Raw genomic sequence first — 17,969 nt, 5'->3', positions numbered from 1 at the left:
TGAAACCCCCAGAGCAGGAATAGGAAACCTCTAGAATTGAGCCATGAAGTGAAGCTGGAAAAAAATAGTGGGGACTTAAGCTAAGCCTTGGGTTGCCAGAGGTATCTGTGCTTAGCCCTCGGGAAAACTAAAGACACTCCTACTTCCTGTGCTAGAGGATTTACAATACCATGAGACATATTAGATCTTCAATATTAAAGTTTCTAACTAAAACAATCATAATTCTTTCTTTAATTGCTCTTTTTATTATTTATTTATTTATTTATTTTAGCAAGTGAGAGAGAGACAGGGACAGACAGACAGGAAGGGATAGAGATGAGAAGCATCAACTCATAGTTGCGGCACCTTAGTTGTTCATTGATTGCTTTCTCATATGTACCTTGACCCGATGGGGGCTCCAGCCAAGCCAGTGACTTCTTGCTCAAGCTAGTGACCTTGGGCTCAAGGCAGCAACCTTGAGCTTCAAGCCAGCGATCATGGGGTCATGTCTATGATCGCACACTCAAGCCGGCAATCCCGCACTCAAGCTGGTGAGCCCACATTCAAGCTGGCGACCTTGGCGGTTTGAACCTGGGTCCTCAGCATCCCAGACTGATACGCTATCCACTACACCACTGCCTGGTCAGGGTAATTACTCTTTTTAAATCACTCTTTTCAATACTGTAGACTGCAAACCTGTTAGAGTTTTTTTTTTTTTTTTTGGTCTTTTTTTCTAGGCTTAAAGAATTAATGAAATGGTTCTTAATCACCATTCAATAAAGGCAGTGGGACAAAATATTTTACATGAACAACTTTCAATTCACTAATGTTTAACATGAAAATATATTAATAGTGTGTTTAAAAAAATTGGACTTCCCTGAAATTCCAACAGTGTAAAATGTTCTGATTCTATAATTTACACCCACATATACCTCAAGGGTTCTGACTGAACCACATTGAAAACAGAGGTGCTCTAACTCTAGAAGGAGCTTATGGGCCATTCTCACCCTGGACCTGAGCCAGAGAAGTAAATGAGGTCACAGTTGTATAATGGAACAAACCCTCTTTGGGATTCTTAACAGGACTGAAGCCCAGAGTGGTAAGTAGGCTGGCCTAAAAGTAGGTAAATCCAAATTTTGTAGGAATCTACACTGAGTCCTTTTTTTAAAATCGATCATCTCAATGAGACATTAAAGGTACTTTTTTAAAGTAATGATGATTTTGAGCTATGAGGGTGACTGCACAGCACCTTTCAAGAGCCTAAATTGTTGACCCTCTCCGAAGTTCGCAGCTCTGCGGTAAGTTTCTAGATTTTCAGGACATGTAATTGATGTGTTTATGAACAACTGCTTTCTAGGCGCTGAGGTGAAGACCTGGGGAAATTGATCAAACTCTAACCAAATATTCAGAGACTTTTCCCTTATGGTTTAATAGTATATGATTTTCTACAATTCCTAAGTCATTTTTCTTCTCAGTGAACCAGCTAATACACTCTACATTTTGAATAGATCATTGGAAAGATAAAACCAACAACAAGATGGGAGGCCTTATCAACCCAGCTTCTGGTCCGCTAGCACTCATTCTCTATGCAGAAGTGGAAAGGAAGGACTAGGGAGGCCATAGTAGCAGAGTCCGTTCAGGAGGGTTTAGGATACCAAAACAGCTTTCTATCTCACCCCCATTCCTACTTTTAATTAATTAATTAATTAATTAATTAATTTTTAGTGTGTGTGTGAGAGAGACAGAGACAGACAGGAAGGGAGACAAATGAGAAGCATCAACTTGTACTTGCAGCACTTGAGTTGTTCATTGGTTGCTTTCTCATACATGCCTTGACTGGGGAGCTCCAGCTGAGTCAGTGACCCCTTGCTGAAACCAGCGACTGTGGGGTCATGTCTATGATGACAAAATCAAGCCGGCAACCCCTAGCTCAAGCTGGGGATGCCATGCTCAAGCTGGTAAGCCTGCACTCAAGCCAGTGACTTTGGGGTTTTGAAGCTGGGTCCTCAGTGTCCCAGTTTGATGCTTCATCTACTGTGCCACTGCCTAGTCAGGCATTCCTACTTTTAAGAAAATTCTGTGTCGGCCTAGCGTGCGGAGGACCCGGGTTCGATTCCCGGCCAGGGCACATAGGAGAAGCGCCCATTTGCTTCTCCACCCCTCCGCCGCACTTTCCTCACTGTCTCTCTCTTCCCCTCCCGCAGCCAAGGCTCCATTGGAGCAAAGATGGCCCGGGCGCTGGGCATGGCTCTGTGACCTCTGCCTCAGGCGCTAGAGTGGCTCTGGTCGCAATATGGCGACGCCCAGGATGGGCAGAGCATCGCCCCCTGGGGGGCAGAGCACCGCCCCTGGTGGGCGTGCCGGGTGGATCCCGGTGGGGCGCATGCGGGAGTCTGTCTGACTGTCTCTCCCTGTTTCCAGCTTCAGAAAAATGAAAAAAAAAAAAAAAAAAAGAAAATTCTGTGGCCACATTTTCTACTAATAACAGATTTCAGTGGCTATGCTTATGGGATAGATTAAAGTTGCCATGATTTGAAGAGGGAGGATTTTTCTGTGTCCTCCTCCTGTATGAAACAGCTAAACAGAAAAGAAAAGAAAAAAAGTTCTGTGAGTTCATAACAAATTACAAGGCACAGGTGGCTCTCCCAAAAGGAAACTCTGGGAAAATCTACTTACTACTAGGCAGGTATCCAAAAAGATATAAACAATTAGGTAAATATTTTGGAAGTGCTAAACATTTTACTCTCTGTCAATTATAATGTGAAATGTTCTACTGATTTCAAAAATAAAATTTTACTTAAATAATTTTTCCCACATATTCCCAGGATGCTTTATCTTTGTCACATAGTGTTATTTATCTTTATATAGGATTAGAATGACACTATTTAAAGAAGGAACAATGGCAATGGCAAGAAATTTTGTTCAGAGATCTTAGAATAGAAAAAGGAGTTCCCCCCCCTTTTTCAACTTTGTACAAACCTCTAACTTGAATTTATACCTATTGCCATTCCTTCAGGCCCTGGACTTTAAACTCCAGTTTAGGGGCTGGGAAGGTCACAAAAGAATATAGAAAAATTAACCTGTGATCCTTAATTGTACCTTCTGAATTTCAGACAGAGTTACTGGCCACATGGAAGTTTCTGATAGTAAGCCAAAATTTAAGCTGAATCCTCTGACAAAAGTACCCAGCTCCCATGGCAAGAGGTAAGTAATGAATATATGAAGGTGATAAATATATAAAGATAAAGAATTATTGCCTTGGCCGGTCGGCTCAGTGATAGAGCGTCGGCCTGGCATATAGGAGTCCCAGGTTCAATTCCCGGTCAGGGCACACAGGAGAAGTGCCCATCTGCTTCTCCACTCCTCCCCCTCTCCTTCCTCTCTGTCTCTCTCTTCCCCTCCCACAGCCAAGGCTCCATTGGAGCAAAGTTGGCCCGGGCGCTGAGGATGGCTCTATGGCCTCTGCCTCAGTCGCTAGAATGGCTCTGGTTGCAACAGAGCAATGCCCCAGATGGGCAGAGCATCGCCCCCTGGTGGACATGCCGGGTGGATCCCGGTCGGGCGCATGCAGGAGTCTGACTGCCTCCCCGTTTCCAACTTCAGAAAAATACAAAATATATATATATATATTAAAGTGATGAATATCTTAAATACCCATAAAGGCTATGATGAAACAACTTAGAATGCTCTTTAAATACCTACTCTGTGATAAATTTAGTTATAAAACAAACATCTGAATTGAAGATAAAGATTTTTATGAAAAGAAAAATATACATAGCCTTTTTGATTGAGAGGAAAAGAGTTCTCCCTCCTGTTCTTCCATATTTTTGTGTGAGGGGACAGAATACCCTAGAGGGCTTAAGAAGTTGTCAGTTATACATTAAAATATTTTGAGTGCCAGTTTAAAAGACAACAAATTTAAGAAGACATATGTCAGCTTGAATACGGGCTCACTTGAGCACTGGGTCACTGGCTTGAGCCCAAAGGTTGCTGGCTTGAAGCCCAAGGTCGCTGGCTTGAGCCTAAGGTCACTGGCTTGAGCAAGGGGTCACTGGCTCAGCTGGAGTCCCCGGTTAAGGCACATATGAGAAAACAATCAATGAATAAGTAAGGTGCCCCAATGAAGAATTGATGTTTCTCATCTCTCTCTTTTCCTGTCTGTCTGTCCCTCACTCTCTCTCTCTCACTAAAAAAGAAAAAATAAGAAGACCTAAACTCCTAAGCAAGTTAGAATATAGAGAAAAATCTGTAGCTCAAATATGGCCAGTAAAATGAAATGTAGTTTAATATGGTGGTGGGGTACAGGGTGGGAAGAGCAGTACTATATAGACTGTCATGCAGACAGCTGTGGCAGGACAACGGACAACATCAAACAAAAATAAAGAAAAAAAATGAAATAGTAAATTAGTGATGACTAAGCTTGGACTAAAATTAGGCTAGGAGGACCTGACCTGTGGTGGCGCAGTGGATAAAGCATTGACCTGGAACACTGAGGTCGCTGGTTCAAAACCCTGCATTTAACTGGTCTAAGGCACATATGGGAGTTGAAGCTCCTGTTCTTCCTCCCTTTCTCTCTCTCTCTCTCTTCTCTAAAATGAATAAATTAAAAAAAAATTAAATTAGGCCAGGAGGCTTGCCTATGACACTACAGCTTTTTCTTAGTCTGATAACAACAAATTCCAATAAACAGTCATCACTAATGACTGAAAGTTAAAGCCTGATCTATACTTTGTCTGATCATAGAAGAAAAGCCTCTCTCCTCTTTCACAATTATGCATTTTCTTTGCCACTTGAGAGTATTTCTCCTAGTATCCTTGACTATGCCATTGCTACAGGAATATATTACTTTTTTAGAGGGATGTAGGTAATATAACCTTATGGAGCCAAATCCGTTGATCTCATTACCCTGCATAACAAACTCTTTTAAAGTACTGACTTCCTTGTCACTAAAAGTAGTCAAGCAAAGACTATAAATTGAATTCCTATATAAGATGAGAGGCTAGATTGAGTTTGTTCCAAATCTAAGGTTCTCCAAACTTTTAAAATATTATAAAATAATAACACTATTTTCCATGTTTGATCCAAGATAATGCTGAAATTCTGCCAACACTATCCTTTTTTTAATGTAGCAAAATCAAAAACAAACAACCCCCCCTACAATTCCTAGTCACAGCAATCAGACAAGAAGAAGAAATAAAAGATATTCAAATTGGAAAGGAAGAGGTAAAACTGTCATTATTTGCAGATGACATGATACTTTAAATAGAGAACCTAAAGATTCCAACAAAAGACTGTTAAGACTGATAAATGGATTCAGTAAAGTAGCAGGATACAAAATAAATATCTAGAAATCAGTTGCATTTACATACACCAATAATAAACTAAGAAAACAACCCCATTTACAACTGCATCAAAAAAAAAAGTCTAAGAATAAATTTAAATGAAGAGGTAAAAGACTGGTACTCAGAAAATTATAAGACACAGAAAAAATTGAAGAAGACAGAGCTAAGTGGAAGTAATACTATGTTTATGGGCAGGAAGAATTGACATTTTAAAAATGTCCATACTAGAAGTGCCCATCTGCTTCTCCACCCTTCCCCCTCTCCTTCCTCTCTATCTCTCTCTTCCCCTCCCACAGCCAAGGCTCCATTGGAGCAAAGTTGGCCCAGGTGCTGAGGACAGCTCCATGGCCTCTGCCTCAGGCACTAGAATGGCTCTGGTTGCAACAGAGCAACTCCCCAGATGGGCAGAGTATCACCCCCTGGTGGGCATGCTGGGTGGATCCCATTTGAGCGCATGTGGGAGTCTGACTGCCTCCCTGCTTCTAACTTAGGAAAAATAGAACAACAAAAAATCCATATTACCCAAAGCAATCTATAGAGTCAATGCAATTCCTATCTAGATACCAGTGGCATATTTCACAGAAGTAGAACAAATATTCCAAAAACTTATATGGAACTACAAAAGACCCCGAATAGCCTCAAATAATCTTTTTCTTTTTTAATAATTGTTTCAACTCATTGTTCTACTTAGTTGTACAATTCAGGTGCACACTCATTGATTGCTTCTCATTTGTTCCCTGACCAGGGATTGAACCCATTACCTCAGTGTGCCAGGTTGATGCTTTATCTCTGCCCCAGGTGCTAGAGTGGCTCTGGTCGCTCTAGAGTGGCTCTGGTCGCGGCAGAGCGACGCCCCGGAGGGGCAGAGCATCGCCCCCTGGTGGGCAGAGCGTCGCCCCTGGTGGGCGTGCCGGGTGGATCCCGGTCGGGCGCATGCGGGAGTCTGTCTGACTGTCTCTCCCCGTTTCCAGCTTCAGAAATAAAAAATAAATAAAATAAAATAAAATAAAAAATAAAAAAAAAGTTTTGCACAGCAAAGGAAACCATCATCAAAATGAAAAGACAACCCACTGAATGGGAGAACATATTCACCAACAGTACATCTGATAAGGGGTTAAACTCCAAAACTTGTAAAGAATTTATACAAGAATGCAATCAATGAACAACTAAAGTGCCACAACTACAAGTTGATGCTTCTCCTCTCTCCCTTCTTGTCTGTCTGTTTCTCCATCTCTCTCTCTCTCTCTCCCTCTCAAAAACAAACAAACAAATAAATAAACCAAAACTTATCCAACTCAACACCGAAAAATACCCAAACAATCCAATTAAAAGATAGACAAAAGCCTGACCAGGCGGTGGCGCAGTGGATAGAGTGTCGGACTGGGATGCAGAGGACCCAGGTTCAAGACCCCGAGGTCGCCAGCTTGAGCACGGGCTCATCTGGTTTGAGCAAGATCCCACCAGCTTGAACCCAAGGTCGCTGGCCCCAGCAAGGGGTTACTTGGTCTGCTGAAGGCCCGCGGTCAAGGCACATATGAGAAAGCAATCAATGAACAACTAAGGTGTTGCAACACACAATGAAAAACTAATGATTGATGCTTCTCATCTCTCTCTGTTCCTGTCTGTCTGTCCCTGTCTATCCCTCTCTCTGACTCTCTCTCTGTCTCTGTAAAAAAAAAAAAAAAAAAGATAGACAAAAGACCTGAATAGACACTTCTTCAAAGGACATACAGATAACCACCAGACATATGAAAAGATGCTCAATGTCACTAATCATCAGAGAAAGGCAAATTAAAACTACAGTGAAATATCACCTCATATCTGTCAGAATGGCTATTATCAATAAATCAACAAACAAGTGTTGGTGAGGATGTGGAGGAAAGGTTACCTTTGTGCACTGATGGTGGGAATGCAGATTGGTGCAGCCACTGTGGAAAGCATTATGGAGTTACCTCAAAAACAAAAATGGAACTGCGTTATGACCCAATTCCAGTTCTGGGAATATATCCCAAGAATCCTGAAACACTAATTCAAAGAATATATGCACCCCTATGTTCATTGCAGTGTTTTTTATAATAGCCAAGATTTGGAAGCAGCCCATGTGCCCAACAATAGATGAGTAGATAAAAAAGCTGTGGTACATTTACACACTGGAATACTACTGAGCCATAAAAAAGAAGGAAATCTTATGTTTTGCGACAGCATGGATGAACCTAGAGAGTATTGTGCTAAGAGAAATAAGTCAGTCAGAGAAAAACAAATACCATATGATTTCACTTACATGTGGAATCTAATGAACAAAATAAGCTGACAAAATTGAAACAAAGTTATAGGGAAAAAAAACTTTATACTGACTGGCCTTTAATTTTCCTCTTGCTTCTTGAGAACTTAATATTTTTCCATCAACTGCATCTTTGACATAATGCAAAAACTTTTAATTTGTATTTAGAAATACAGCTATCAAATAACCTTTCCAAATAAAGGCAAACTTGAGTTTTTAGTTCAAATAGGTAAGAGAAAGGAAACACCAGAAGAAGAAATCAATGTTAGTAAAAACTGAGAAAATAAACTAATTAAATAAAATTCCATGTCAAAAAAGGTGAAAATGCTGCATTATGAGACCTAATTTTCTCCTTCTCTCCTAGGTCTCTCTTTGAAAATAAGTTGAATCTACTAGCTAGTATAGAGAATACTAAATGCATAAACCATAATTGTTTTTTATTTAACTACCATGTTTAATATTTCTTTTAGTTTCACTTTTTAAACTGCTTCTTGTAAACACAAAAACTAAGAAGTTCCACATTTTAATTTCTTTATCTTTTGTTTTTGTTTTTGTTTTTTACAGTGACAGAGAGAGAGTCAGAGAGAGGGATAGATAGGGACAGACAGACAGGAATGGAGAGAAATGAGAAGCATAAATCATTAGTTTTTCATTGCGACACCTTAGTTGTTCATTGATTGCTTTCTCATATGTGCCTTGACCATGGGGCCACAGCAGACCGAGTAACCCCTTGCTCAAGCTAGCGACCCTGGTTCCAAGCTGGTGAGCTTTGCTCAAACCAAATGAGCCCGTGCTCAAGCTTGCGACCTCGGAGTCTCGAACCTGGGTCCTCCGCATCCCAGTCCAACGCTCTATCCACTGCGCCACCGCCCGGTCAGGCAGAAATTCCATATTTTAAAAACTTTTAGTTCTATTTGTATCAAAGCTAAATATTTTAAATAAAATTAATGTATAAAGTTATGATTATTATTAGTATGTTTATTTTGAAATTACCATAGTATAAACAAACCTATTTTTTCATAATACATCTTTATGTTCCTAAACTAAAAAATACTGCAGATTTATATAAAATATCTATCTATGTATCTATCTATCTATCTATAAAGAGAGAGAGAGAGAGAGACTGATATACCTCTATGTCTCTCATATGCTGGTAAAATATAATTTGGCAATTAAAGTCATAAAATAAGCATGGATACAAAATTTTTCTATATGGATATTCACCATAAGACTTAACTAGTTAAAAATTTGAAAAATGCCTGACCTGTGGTGGTGCAGTGGATAGAATGTCAACCTGAGATGCTGAGGTTGCTGGTTCAAAACCCTGGGCTTGCCCAGTCAAGGCACATATGACAAGCAAGCAATGAACAACTAAAGTGAAGGAACTATGAGTCAATACTTCTCATTACCCTCCTCTCCCTCTTCTCTCTCAAAAACCAATAAATAAAATCTTAACACAAAAAAAAGATACTAGTAAAACAATGAAACCATTTATATTTCTTTTTTTTTTTATTTTGAGGTTCTGTTTATTAAAGCTAGGGACAGTGTGCCTGACCAAACGGTGGAGCAGTGGATAGAGCGTTGGACTGGGATGCAGAGAACCCAGGTTCAATACCCCAAGGTCGCCAGCTTGAGCACGGGCTCATCTGGTTTGAGCAAAAAGCTCACCAGCTTGGACCCAAGGTCGCTGGCTCCAGCAAGAGGTTACTTGGTCTGCTGAAGGTCCGCAGTCAAGGCATATATGAGAAAGCAATCAATGAACAACTGAGGTGTCGCAACGAAAAACTAATGATTGATGCTTCTCATCTCTCTTCGTTCCTGTCTGTCTGTCCCTGTCTATCCCTCTGTCTGACTCTCTCTTTGTCCCTGTAAAAATAAATAAATAAATAAATCAAGCAAGCAAGCAAGCAAGCAAGCAAGCTAGGGACAGTGAAACAACGAAGGGTTTAGGATAGAAGAAGCAACAGGAGAGAGTCTTGGCGAGGCTGCTTTGCTCACTGAAAAGTCAGAGGAAACAACTTAAATTTCTAACAATAGAAGTAGTGTAGGTCTTACATTCTTGAGCTTTGGAGTTAGATAAACCTGGGCTTGACTCCCAGGACTTCACTTATTATCTGTGTTACTTGGGACAAGTTTATTAATCCCTCTGAGCCTTAGTTTCCTCTTTTGTAAAATGAGAGGAATCAGATTTTTTTTTTACAGGGTGTGATGAGCAAGTAAGTATAAGGCAGCGAAGGTGGACTTCAGTGACCAACATTTTCTCACTGTCCATCCTGTAGCTACTGGCAAGTGACAGTAACAGGTCCCTTAGGTAGTATGACTTTGGATATATCGCGATGCTTATAGTCATCCCAGTCAGCAAAAACTGATGAATGGAACAAATGAATATTTGCTGGATTCAAATCTGTATTAAATCTTTTCATATTTTTTCTCAGGGATAAAGATTTACCAGGATCTCTCCCATGCAAATTAGGGCACAAAGAAAGGAAGTTGAATGCTTCACAAATGCAAGGTAATGAGAATCATCCCCCAAATGAAAACATAAACAAAAGTCTTCTAATACATCTGATCATTCATAAGAGAGAAAGGATTTCAGGGGTTGTCTACAATACTCTGTTATTTGAGAGAGAGAAAAAAAACAACTTCAATGCAATGTCTAATTTGTAGAAAGGAAAGGTGATTACTTTCAAATAAACATTTTCCTTGAATTAAGATAATACTGCCTGACGGGGCGGTGGCACAGTGGATAGAGCAACGGACTAGGATGCGGAGGACCCAGGTTCAAGACCCTGAGGTCGCCAGCTTGAGCGTGGGCTCATCTGGTTTAAGCAAAAAGCTCACCAGCTTGGACCCAACGTCACTGGCTTGAGCAAGGGGTTACTTGGTCTGCTGCAGCCCCACGGTCAAGGCACATTATGAGAAAGCAATCAATGAACAACTAAGGTGTCGCAACAAAAAACTGATGATTGATGCTTCTCATCTCTCTCTGTTCCTATCTGTTCCTATCTATCCCTCTCTCTGACTCTCTCTCTGTCAGTATAAAAAAAAAAAAAGATAATACTGGCCAAATATTTTTTTATTTAGAAATTAAATTTAATAAGTGACATTGGTCCATATGAACACATAGGTTTCAGGTGTACGTCTCCAAAGCATGTGAACCCTTCATTGCATTTTGTGTCCATCACCCAAAGTCATACCACTTTCTGTCACTGCATACTTGGCCAAATGTTTTTATTTAAAGAAGAACGTGCCTGACCAGGTGGTGGCGCAGTGGATAGAGCGTCGGACTCGGATGCGGAGGGCCCAGGTTCGAGACCCCAAGATGGCCAGCTTGAGCACGGGCTCATCTGGTTTGAGCAAAGCTCACCAACTTTGACCCAAGGTCGCTGGCTCGAGCAGGAGGTTGCTCCATATGCTGAAGGCCCGTGGTCAAGGCACATGTGAGAAAGCAATCAATAAACAACTAAGGTGTTGCAACATGCAACAAAAAACTAATGATTGATGCTTCTCATCTCTCTGTTCCTGTCTGTCTCTGACTCTCTCTCTGTCTCTGTAAAAAAAAAAAAAATCATAAAAAAAATAAAATAAAGAAGAACATGTGGGTGTAAAAAAGAACAAAAGCAATGTCAAGCAGAAATCAAGTAATAAACAGTATAAACACAACTAAAGTCCCAGGATTTCTCATAGAAAAAGATATGATAAAAAATGATTTATAGACGGAAGACAATTTGACTTTGGGTGAGGGGTATACAGCATAATCAAATGTCAAAATAATCTGGAGATGTTTTCTCTCAACATATGTACCCTGATTTATCACTGTCACTGCATTAAATTTAATTTAAAAAACATTTTAAAAAATGATTTATAGGCCCTAGCCGGTTGGCTCAGTGGTAGAGCATCAGCCTGGTGTGCAGGAGTCCCGGGTTCGATTCCCAGCCAGGGCACACAGGAGAAGCACCCTTCTGCTTCTCCACCCCTCCCTCTCTCCTTTTTATTTATTTATTTATTTATTTTTTTACAGGGACAGAGAGAGAGTCAGAGAGAGGGATAGACAGGGACAAATAGACAGGAATGGAGAGAGATGAGAAGCATCAATCATCAGTTTCTTGTTGCGACACCTTAGTTGTTCATTGATTGCTTTCTCATATGTGCCTTGACCGTGGGCCTTCAGCAGACCGAGTGACCCCTTGCTTAGGGACCTTAGGTCCGAGCTGGTGAGCTTTTTTTTTTTGCTCAACCCAGATGAGCTCGCGCTCAAGTTGGTGACCTCGGAGTCTCGAACCTGGCTCTTCCGCATCCCAGTCCGATGCTCTATCCACTGTGCCACTGCTTGGTCAGGCTCCCTCTCTCCTTTCTCTCTGTCTCTCTCTTCCCCTCCCGCAGCCAAGGCTCCATTGGAGCAAAGTTTGCCTGGGCGCTGAGGATTGCTCTGTGGCCTCTGCCTCAGGTGCTAAAATGGCTCTGATTGCGGCAGAGCGAAGCCCCAAGATGGGCAGAGCATCGCCCCCTGGTGGGCATGCCAAGTGGATCCCAGTCAGGCGCATGCGGGAGTCTGTCTGACTGCCTCCCCGTTTCCAACTTCGGAAAAATACAAAAAAAAAAAAAAAAAAGATTTATAGTGGGCACAGTTCATTAATCCAAACAATAAAGATTTATTTAAAACCAATTGTGTACTAAGCATGGAAAAGACAAGAAGTCAGACTTTGTCTCTGCCCTGATCGGAAGTCTCACAGGGAAGACAAGCCAGGATTTGTTGATTGTAACAGTTAAATTACAATATGACACAAATTATAATAGGGGAAGTATTGAGTGTTAAAGAAGTTTCTAAGAATTCTCCTAACTTAGTCTTGTGAGGATAAGAGGGGAGTCCCAGAGAAGTCTGAATAATGAGAGGTAATTTTAAAATGAATGAGAGGTAAAACAGTCAAAGAGCACAGAGGGTAGTATTTTGAGCAGAAAGAGTGAATCTGCAAATGCCCAGAGAAAAGAGTGACATACTAGAAAAGTTAAAAAAAAGTCAAGCATGGCTGTGTTTGTGTTCTGGTACGGCTAATGCTTCATGCCCCTCACCCCCACAGGAGACAGAAAGGAATCAAAGAATCACCTTTATTGCTGGGGAAAAGCTAGTTTAGAAATCACAAAAGATTGTCAAAATCAAAATTATATTTTTTATTGTAAACCGAGCTTAATATCTTAATAATAATAGTTTATGGCCCTGGCCGGTTGGCTCAGCGGTAGAGCGTCGGCCTAGCATGCGGAGGACCCGGGTTCGATTCCCGGCCAGGGCACACAGGAGAAGCGCCCATTTGCTTCTCCACCCCTCCGCCGCGCTTTCCTCTCTGTCTCTCTCTTCCCCTCCCACAGCCAAGGCTCCATTGGAGCAAAGATGGCCCGGGCGCTGGGGATGGCTCTGTGGCCTCTGCCTCAGGCGCTAGAGTGGCTCTGGTCGCAATATGGCGACACCCAGGATGGGCAGAGCATCGTACCTGGTGGGCAGAGCATCGCCCCTGGTGGGCGTGCCGGGTGAATCATGGTCGGGCGCATGCGGGAGTCTGTCTGACTGTCTCTCCCCGTTTCTAGCTTCAGAAAAATGAAAAAAAATAATAATAATAATAATAGTTTATGGATTAACTTTAAGATTTCAAAAGTACATTAATATACGTTGTTGCTTGTTTTAAGGGTACCCAGGACAAACACTACCTAGGCCAGCTAATCAAGGTTAACATATGCGATAGTATTTAAACTTAATATAATGATGAGAATGATACTTCACTTCTGAGATCTTCCTTCCAAAAGTCCATAATCTCAAAAAGAGAAAAAAGTCCATAATCTCAGATGAACCATGAGAAAAACATCAGAGAAACCCAAACTGAGGGATGTCTATATAGAACAGTGGTCCCCAACCTCCGGGCCGCGGATCGGTACCAGTCCGTGGGCCATTTGGTACCGGTCTGCAGAGAAAGAATAAATAACTTACATTATTTCCATTTTATTTATATATTTAAGTCTTAACAATGTTTTATTTTTTTAAAATGACCAGATTCCCTCTGTTACATCCATCTAAGACAGGGGTCCCCAACTACGGCCCGCGGGCCACATACGGCCCCCTGAGGCCATTTTTCGGGCCCTTCTGCCTCACTTCTGGAAGGGGCACCTCTTTCATTGGTGGTCAGTGAGAGGAGCACAGGGTGCATCCTGTGCTCCTGGAGTACTGTATGTGGCAGAGCCGCAGCATTGCTTACTTACAGTACTACTTCTGGGGACGCGGGACGTATACATTAAGGCTCCGGAAGCGCATCATATCACTTGTTACAGCTAGCAGTGACAAATATGGAACCGGACATTGACCATCTCATTAGCCAAAAGCAGGCCCATAGTTCCCATTGAAATACTGGTCAGTTTGTTGATTTAAATTTACTTGTCTTTTATTTTAAATACTGTATTTGTTCCTGTTTTTTTTTACTTTAAAATAAGATATGTGCAGTGTGCATAGGAATTTGTTCATAGTTCTTTTTATAGTCCAGCCCTCCAATGGTCTGAGGGACAGTGAACTGGCCCCCTGTGTAAAAAGTTTGGGGACCCTTGGTCTAAGACTCACTCTTGATGCTTGTCTCGGTGATGTGATACGTTTATCCGTCCCACCCTAAAGGCCGGTCCATGAAAATATTTTCTTTTTCTTTTTTTTTTTTTTTTTTTTGTATTTTTCTGAAGCTGGAAACGGGGAGAGACAGTCAGACTCCCGCATGCGCCCTACTGGGATCCACCCGGCTCGCCCACCAGGGGGTGATGCTCTGCCCCTCTGGGGCGTCGCTCTGCCACTACCAGAGCCACTCTAGCGCCTGGGGCAGAGGCCAAGGAGCCATCCCCAGCGCCCGGGCCATCTTTGCTCCAATGGAGCCCTGGCTGTGGGAGGGGAAGAGAGAGACAGAGAGGAAGGAGGGGTGGGTGGAGAAGCAAATGGGCGCTTCTCCTATGTGCCCTGGCTGGGAATCGAACCCGGGTCCCCCGCACGTCAGGCTGACGCTCTACCGCTGAGCCAACCGGCCAGGGCCCGTGAAAATATTTTCTGACATTAAACCGGTCTGTGGCCCAAAAAAAGTTGGGGACCACTGCTATAGAATACCTGAACAATACTCCTCAAAATTATCAAGGTCATCAAAAAAAAGGAAGTCTGATAAAGTGTTATAGAGAAGCTAAAGAGACATGATGTCTATGCCTGACCAGGCAGTGGCGCAGTGGATAGAGTGTCGGACTGGGATGCAGAAGGACCCAGGTTCAATACCCCGAGGTCGCCAGCTTGAGCGCGGGCTCATCTGGCCTGGACAAAAAGCTCACCAGCTTGGACTCAAGGTCGCTGGCTCTAGCAAGGAGTTACTCGGTCTGCTGAGGCCCGCGGTCAAGGCACATATGAGAAGGCAATCAATGAACAACTAAGGTGTCGCAGCGAAAAACTGATAATTGATGCTTCTCATCTCTCTCCATTCCTGTCTGTCTATCCCTATCTATCCCTCTCTCTGACTCTCTCTCTGTCCCTGTAAAAAACAACAACAAAAAAAAGAATATGTACTCATAGTGTTAAAAAAAGAAACAAAAAGAAAGAGGGAGAAGTAAAGGGGGGAAAAGGAGGAAGAAAAACAGAAAAGAAAATTCAAAAATTAAAAAAAAAAAAAAAAAAAGAGACATGATGTCTAAACGTAATAAGGTATCCTGGATGGGATTCTGGCACCTAAAAAAGGAAATTAGGGAAAAACCAGTGAAATCTGAATAATGTCTGCAGTTCAGTTAATAGTATTACACCAATGTTGACTTCTTAGATGTAACCAATGAACCATAGAAATGTAAGATGTTAACATTAGGGGAAAGTAGAAGAGGGATCTACAGGAACTCTCTGTGTATCTTTGCAACTGTATCTAAAACCAATATGATGTAAAATTTAAAGTAAATTTTAAAACATAACCATGCCTTCCAGACCAGGTGGTGGCGCAGTGAGTGTTGACCTGTGATGCTGAGGACCCAGGTTCAAAACTCTGAGGTTGCTGGCTTGAGCACAGGCTCATGTGGCTTGAGCGTGGGATAATAAACATGATCCCATGGTCACTGGCTTGAGCCTAAAGGTCACTGGCTTAAAGTCCAAGGTTGCTGGCTTGAGCAAGAGGTCACTGGCTCAGCTGGAACCCCTCCTGCCCCCCCACCCCGTCAAGGCATGTATGAGAAAGCAATCAATGTACAACTAAGGCATCACAGCGAAGAACTGATACTTCTTATCTTTCTCCCTTCCTGCCTTCCTGCCTGTCTGTCCCTATCTGTCCCTCTCTGCCTCTCTCGCTTGCTAAATAAATAAATAAATATATATATATATTTATTCTTGAATAATTGTCATGACTAAATTTGATTTCCTCAGCTTTCCAAGATGCCTACAACTTCTTTAACAAGGATAAAACTGGTTGTATTGATTTGCATGGAATGATGTGCACTTTAGCTAAGTTGGGAATGAACCTAACCAAGCATGATGTCAGTAATGAATTAAAATGTGCTGATATTGATCGTGAGTACTTTGACTTACCATTTATTTTCTCATAAATGTTTTTGTAAATTTTTTTTTCAGGGACTGTATGAACATGAGAAATAAACCTCAATTATTTGCCAAAATACATATATATGTATAGCTCTTTAAGGATATCAGTGAAGTATGTTGTATCAGTTATGAAATCAATTTAATGCTTCTTTGAAAAATGCTGTGTGGAAACTAAAAGTGGCTGTCATATTTCAATATTGAATTTAGATTACCTGTCATGATGTCCATTTTAATGGATGCCTTAAAACAACAGATACAAAGGCATTGATTTCAAAATGCCATGTTGCCAAGGAAATCCAAGCTCTTTGTTTCTGTATGAACCATACTAATGCATATCTTCCTTCCATCATTTCAACCCACCTATATTGAATTTCAAATACCATAGCATGTTTTTTTTTTTTTTTTTTTTTTTTCTTTTCACTTTTCTGAAGCTGGAAACAGGGAGAGACAGTCAGACAGACTCCCGCATGCGCCCGACCGGGATCCACCCGGCACGCCCACCAGGGGCGATGCTCTGCCCATCCTGGGTGTCGTCATGTTGCGACCAGAGCCACTCTAGCGCCTGAGGCAGAGGCCACAGAGCCATCCCCAGCGCCCGGGCCATCTTTGCTCCAATGGAGCCTTGGCTGCGGGAGGGGAAGAAAGAGACAGAGAGGAAAGCGCGGCGGAGGGGTGGAGAAGCAAATGGGCGCTTCTCCTGTGTGCCCTGGCCGGGAATCGAACCCGGGTCCTCCGCACGCTAGGCCGACGCTCTACCGCTGAGCCAACCGGCCAGGGCACCATAGCATGTTTAATAATATTTTATAGCATAGGGATGTTCTTTAAATATCCTGACCTAGTGATTAGTAGCCCAAACTATTATGTTGTGTTGAAGATCTATTCAGTATATTATCCTGTCACCTCTCCCTACCCAGCTGCCAGTGCCCCATGCAATCTATCTCAGTTCCACAGGTGAGTCAATGTCACCAGGTAGTTAAAGCTTCACTTGTTTCCACTAATAACCCACTTTTCTCTCTTTTATTGAAATACACACATGACTCTAATAATACTTAATTTTAGAGGACACAAGGTACTACTTGGGGATATAATAATAAAAATATTAGAGCAGGAGTCGGGAACATATGGCTCGCAAGCCAGATGTGGCTCTTTTGATGGCCGCAAGTTGCTCGCAGACAGATCTTTAATAAAAATAATAATAGCCTGACCAGTAGTGGCGCAGTGGATAGAGCGTCGGACTGGGATGCGGAAGGACCCAGGTTAGAGACCCCGAGGTCGCCAGCTTGAGTGCAGACTCATCTGGTTTGAGCAAAGCTCACCAGCTTGGACCCAAGGTCGCTGGCTCAAGCAAGGGGTTACTCGGTCTGCTGAAGGCCCATGGTCAAGGCACATATGAGAAAGCAATCAATGAACAACTAAGGTGTTACAACGCGCAATGGAAAAACTAATGACTGATACTTCTCATCTCTCTCCATTCCTGTCTGTCTGTCCCTGTCTATCCCTCTCTCTGACTCCCTCTCTGTCTCTGTAATAAATAAATAAATAAATAAATAAATAAATAATTTTTTAATGTAATTTAAAAAAATAATAATAACTTAAAAAATATAAAACATCTCATGTATTTGAGATGTTTATATTCATACAGAAACAAAGAGCTTGGATTTCCTTGGCAACATGGCATTTTGAAATCAATGCCTTTGTATCTGTTGTTTTAAGGCATCCATTAAAATGAACATCATGACAGGTAATCTAAATTCAATATTGAAATATGACAGCCACTTTTAGTTTCCACACG

The 17,969-nt window shown here is 41.8% G+C and overlaps 1 protein-coding gene and 1 non-coding gene across 2 annotated transcripts in view; both read left to right on the top strand.

Moving 5' to 3' along the window:
• Positions 1-2,435: 2,435 nt before the first annotated feature.
• On the top strand, positions 2,436-2,570 carry LOC136327546 (small nucleolar RNA SNORA29). The gene has a single exon (XR_010729742.1). It is a non-coding gene; the product is annotated as a small nucleolar RNA SNORA29 (small nucleolar RNA).
• Positions 2,571-3,100: 530 nt separating this feature from the next.
• The window catches only part of EFCAB3 (EF-hand calcium binding domain 3), a 34,441-nt gene continuing 19,572 nt past the window's right edge, over positions 3,101-17,969 (top strand). Inside the window, exons 1-3 of the mRNA XM_066255321.1 lie at positions 3,101-3,183; positions 10,038-10,114; positions 16,004-16,147. Of these exons, the coding sequence (XP_066111418.1) occupies positions 3,110-3,183; positions 10,038-10,114; positions 16,004-16,147 (295 nt within the window). The 5' untranslated portion in view covers positions 3,101-3,109. The remainder of the gene's footprint in view (positions 3,184-10,037; positions 10,115-16,003; positions 16,148-17,969) is intronic.

This window comes from Saccopteryx bilineata, chromosome 2 (assembly GCF_036850765.1).
Source record: "Saccopteryx bilineata isolate mSacBil1 chromosome 2, mSacBil1_pri_phased_curated, whole genome shotgun sequence".
NCBI lineage: Eukaryota > Metazoa > Chordata > Mammalia > Chiroptera > Emballonuridae > Saccopteryx > Saccopteryx bilineata.
This window is presented reverse-complemented; position numbering and strand designations above follow the sequence as displayed.